This window comes from Cryptomeria japonica, chromosome 7 (genome assembly GCF_030272615.1).
Source record: "Cryptomeria japonica chromosome 7, Sugi_1.0, whole genome shotgun sequence".
NCBI lineage: Eukaryota > Viridiplantae > Streptophyta > Pinopsida > Cupressales > Cupressaceae > Cryptomeria > Cryptomeria japonica.
In genome coordinates, this window is record NC_081411.1 from 299,267,694 (window position 1) to 299,273,335 (window position 5,642).

General features: G+C 33.3%; 1 protein-coding gene across 1 annotated transcript; it reads right to left on the minus strand.

Moving 5' to 3' along the window:
- Positions 1–1,336: 1,336 nt before the first annotated feature.
- LOC131078775 (germin-like protein subfamily 1 member 16) lies at positions 1,337–2,459 on the minus strand. Its single transcript, XM_058016539.2, has 4 exons — positions 2,204–2,459; positions 1,984–2,120; positions 1,762–1,898; positions 1,337–1,675 (listed from the first exon to the last, which is right to left on the minus strand). Exons 1-4 carry the CDS (start codon positions 2,398–2,400, stop codon positions 1,502–1,504), a joined length of 645 nt encoding a protein of 214 aa, XP_057872522.2. The 5' UTR covers positions 2,401–2,459; the 3' UTR covers positions 1,337–1,501.
- Between the last annotated feature and the right edge of the window lie 3,183 nt (positions 2,460–5,642).

A 5,642-nucleotide genomic window follows, 5' to 3' on the forward strand; every position in this document is an offset into this window, starting at 1 on the left:
TTTCCATTTAATTTAGGAATATTTGAATATATATAAAGCTTCTATGAGCTTAATGAAACATAAATAATACAAGTGGTCCAGCTGTCATTGTTGGCACACATCCACAAATATCAACCACCAACTGCATGGGGAAGAGCATCACTAAAGTGCTTTTCCACCCAACCAAGACTTTATAGTCCCTGATGCCTCTTCTATTTGAAGTGGCCTGACCCTTCGACAAAGACTTTGGTTTGGTGACCTCACAATAGTATAGCCTTATGAGCATAGTGTTGTGTGCTACATAGCTATAGCTACCATACATTGGCTACAACATGTATGACGTTTATTTATCTATTTGGTAAATTGGCCATTTATACTAAACCCATATCAATCCTACATGTTTATTATAGAATGACTATCTAGGTTATTCCCATCCATAGATTGACCTAGCCCTAGGACTAACCAACTCAAGCATTCCTATTTAGTAAGAAGCATATCGTAGCATAAATCTAACTTAGCTATCACATGCATGATCTATGCATAAGATTAAAAAATTCTATCATACAAGAATGCATATATTAATACATGTAACTCAATTTTGAACCTTTCTTAATTTAAGCTCACACAATATCATATAATATATCTCGATATAAAAGAAAGGAAGAATCCTCATGCCTGTTATATAGTTACTATGCAATACCGATTCCTTCGTCCAATAACGCTAACCTCACCACTTATCCACTAGCATAGAATTTCCCAAGATTTCAATAAAAGAAACTAGCCTGTTCCCTAACAATAACTAAACTATTTCCTTCTCTCAATAAGAACAATGAAAACAAGAACAATAAGAAAAATGACTAGAGATTATGTAGACGAAAAGATGAGATGTGACTAAATGACATGGGTTGCTCTATCCTGCAATAGAACTTCTCTATTTATACATAATTTTGAGAGACCTAATGCTATAATTATGTTCTCTAAATCTCCACAAATATCCGTCTTATGGCCACCACTAAGCTATGTGGCTTCTCTAATAATTACAAAGACAACACATAAATAGTCCTATCAAATATGACTATGAATCATCCTTAAAATTATGCTTAGTTAATTAGTTACTTGGAAAACTGAAGATGCTAGATCACTGCCTTTGACAAGAGTAGATTATATCTTGTGTTGGAAAAGTTTTGTGTTTTTCTCTCTTAATATTAGTTTTCTTTTATCGTTCACTTCAATAAGCACGCGCTGGATTTTATAATCCCAATAAAACTGTCGTTAAACTATATGACCGCACAACACTACCGCGAACAGAACGATAGAAGCAATGGCGCACACAATTGGCAATACAAAATCGGCTGCTGGATAAAGGACATAAGTTCATAATGACTATGTTAAGTTATTGTTGTTTACAAATCTCTAAATAGAGACTATGACGTTATACAGTAAACATTTTTATTTAAACAAAGATAACTCACAGATGAGCACCGTTCCAAATAGATAGTATGAGTAGGTAATAAAAAATAATTTAAAAGTCTACAGTAATATCTCTCCCTGGAACGCAACCGCTTTTGGATGTTTTCTTCAGTCCCGTTGCACTGGCATATATCGTTGAATCTAATTTCTTTACAGCTTGTTGGGTGATGTTGAAAGCTGTTGCCACACTTCTCAACGGAAGCCTCAATATTGACACGCTGCTCGTCTGCCAATATCAAGAGTAAAGCATTATGATACTATTAAAATGGAGTATCTAGCAGATCCACATGTAAATATATGTATTTTCCTTACCACGACACCAGGATCTTGGCTGTTGAGAGCAGAGATATAATTAGCTTCTTCACTTCCAACATTAAGCTCAAAATGGAGTGTACCCCTCGGAAATATAGTGACATCTCCAGGATGCAAAATATCGATGAAAGCTTGACCTAATTTAATGCAGCAGGTATTTAATGATTTTGGTTGGGAAAGAAAATTGGGTTAAGAATTAAGCAAGGCAGGAGTATGTTTTACCTTGAGTGTCAACAAAACCAACTTGAAGAGGCCCTCCGGAGATAAGAGTAAGCATTTCTGAAGCTCGTGGATGTGTATGTGGTAGATTTGCTCCACACGGAACCATCTTGAACCTCACATATTGCAGCCCCTGAGATCTGCAACACCACACTTTGTCACTGCAACTGCGAAACGAATAGAGTTTGGAAAAAGAGTAATAATTGTAATAATGAAATCTTACGCTGCGGCAGGAAACTTGGCGACTGAAGTGGCAGCACGTACTCCTCCCGAATCGACAGTAACATCTCCATTAGAGAAAATGTTGCGGAGTGTGAAGGTTTTTAGTCCAGGAGCGAAGTCTGTAAGAGGATCAGGGTCTGCTCCATAAACACCTGCATTCATAATGCTAAGAACAACTGCAATTACGAGAAACTTCATCCTGAATATTATGATTGCAATCTCTGCAAGCTGCCTGCGTGTTTTCTTTCTCAATGTTAAGGCTTGGATGATAAAAGCTGCGTTCCTCGTGTATTTATAGGTGTGATATTTGACTGATTATTTTGAGCAATTTAGAATGAGTCATAAGTAAAATGCATGCCTTGCTTGTAGAATACAAAAATCTTGACTCAGCGAGCAATTATTTCATACTATTCAAACAGAAATGCAATTATTAATACAAAATAAGCAAAGAAATCAAACTAAATCTACACACGTTGTTTGCCATTTCTGCGCTAAATTAGAGTTTTTGTCCAGTTACGTGTGGTTATTCCTTAACGTTTACAAAAGCTAAGTTCAGGAATTTTACTTAAGCCTACCTTCTGTATTTATTAATGCCAAATAACTCTGACAAAGCCCAACACCATGACATCATAACCAAAGACTATTGTTTATGTAGTGGGTAATACGAAGGTAGCTATGGCTGCTGGACAAGGACGTAGGTAGATATGAATTACAAATCCCCACTCCCGTTGAACTGCCCCATACCTGGACCAGTTCAATTGTTTGACGTCGTCTCCACACAATCGACATCATTTCCCCATACCTAGACCAGTTCAATTGTTTATATATTTTTCCCTTCAATACATCATGGAAATAAAATCCCTTTCACATAGATATAGGCTAATTAAGTGGATGTAGACAACCTAAAGCATAATTTAACTCTCTTTATTTGATAATTGTAATCACTTAATACAAGTAAATGGGCAATGGGCAGGAAGATATGGTAGTTATTTGATAGATGATGGTAGATATAAAATATTTTGTTAATTTATTATTTTAAATTTAAATAATCATGAATATTTGTAATGTTGATAATAGATCTTTGGTTTGTTAGTGAAGTTGAATGGTTCCAAATGAGTCCATCAATGATCAAGTTTTGTTGAATGCAAGGCTTCAATATAATAAGGGATGATGCTAGCATCGTGCCCTAGGCGAATTTGGTGGAATAGATACCCCTCAATATATAACTCTTACATGAAAAGGTTTTAGCCTATAGGCTTGCGCCCCTATATCGGATGACTAATAGTACTTTCTGAAGGCCCTTGCTGGTATGGTGTGCTCATGGGCTTCGTGCCCTTCCCGAGTTTCGTTCTCATAGGTTTGAACCTCCATCAAAAAATAGAAATGTAATTTCAAATTTGTATTTTTTGAGGATGATGGATATGACCTAAAGAGGGAGAGTTTTTGAAGGGCGTGAGGTTAAAATTGCAAAATATGATTAGTTTTTTTCCATTGTCAAGCCTTGTATCATAGATTTATTTGATGATGATATAAAGATGAAAAAACTGTGTGGATAGTATTGTCATAATTACAATATGTAGAAATTGGAAATGATATATTTGATGACGAGAAAACAAATATTGTAGGAAGACAAAGAACAAATCCTACAGTTGGTTTTGGATAGGTGTGAGATATTGATTGAGATTTATTTAAATTAAAATTGCTCATATATGGGTGAATGTGTTATGAGCTATGTTGTAAATTTGGATTATTCTTGGTTAATTTTATTTTGGTTGTTATCTTGATGGTAGAACTAGTGGCAATTTATGACTCGATAAAGAGATAAGGATGTAGGTAGGTGGGATGGTATGGTTGGGGGATTAGGAGTTGAGATAAAATAGATTATATATGAATTGGTGGATGAATTTTAGATGAGATATCCAGGGTATATGTCATGTGCAAATAATATGACTCAACTTGTTTTATTGTACTTAATACTTTATGTTGTAATCTACGAAGGGGGGACAAGGTGTAGTATTCTTTGCTATAAATGATTAATAATTATCAAATTGTTTCCAAATAATATTTTTTCTAAGAAAATTCCATTGTCCTTACCAAGAAGAAGGAGAGGACATGGGTTGATTATGGCTAAATATATAATATAGATATGGTGATGGGTATGATGGGACGAAATGATGTCAATGATAAGTAGGATAGGAGTAATATTTATTTCAAGTGTTAGGTTCACATAGAGAAATGATTTAAGCATGATATTCATAGATTAGTTTTCATCATTTTACGTATTAAAGATTACATTAGAATATAAATTATTTCTCTTTACTTTATTTATTATTTCCATTAACTTTGATGTCTATAAAGTGTTAACTTCATGTATTTCTAATATGCCTAAACTATACCCTTTTATCATGATGTGTTAATTATATTATACCTTGCATAAGTATTGTGTTGTGATGAATGAGTAGGTGGTTATTATGAAGCTAAAATTATGCTCCTCCATACCCAAGTTGGACATGTTTAAATGTGAAATCATGGATAGATAGACATAATAGCCATTTAAAAAAAATTGTAGCTAGTAGGATTCAATAAATTAAATAATTTGTATATTGGTACAGTTAGTGTAAGGATGCTATAACTTTCATTGCATATTAGATAATTATTATTTTGGGGTTGTTTTTTTTAATTCGGGGATTGTGGATATGAATGGGAATAGGGGGCTTTGGATGGATAATGTAGTTGACATTTTAATATGTAGATATGGGGTTGCGTTTAGAGGTATGGTTAGAGTTAATACTCTTATTACATCATGAATCATTTTATGTCACGGTTGATAATAATTACAATGGTTAGTGCATATGCAAAAAATGTGTAACTTTTTGTTTCTCACTTTTGTTGGTGATCTAATTTTAAGGTCCTAAGTCCATAAGGGTGGAAAGTATCTAAAATTATATGGGTGTAAAGATTTATAATAATGGCATAAAACCAATGTTTAGGTTTAGTAAGTGGGAACCAAAGATAAGGAAATTAAGGTAGAAAATTTTCTTCCTACACTAATCTTAAGATTAGGTTAGTGATTTTTTTTAGGTCATTATAAAATTTACCATAAATTAAAATGAAGTAAATGAAACTATCAAGCACACCATAACATAGTTATTTACATGACAAAGAACTTACAAGATAAAACTTGCATTCTCAAAATGTCACCTAATATATTATTTTAAATTAAACAATATTACAATATACATGTAGAGAAAAATTCTCATAGGAGTAACACTAATGAAATACCTAGAGATACATCAATAGATATAAGAATCTTATACATAATATTTATCTAAATTACCTTATATATAAGAGATATAATACATAAAACTATCAAACAATATTATATAACTATGAGCTAAAAACATCCAAAAAATGGTACTCAACTTATCTCAAATCCGACG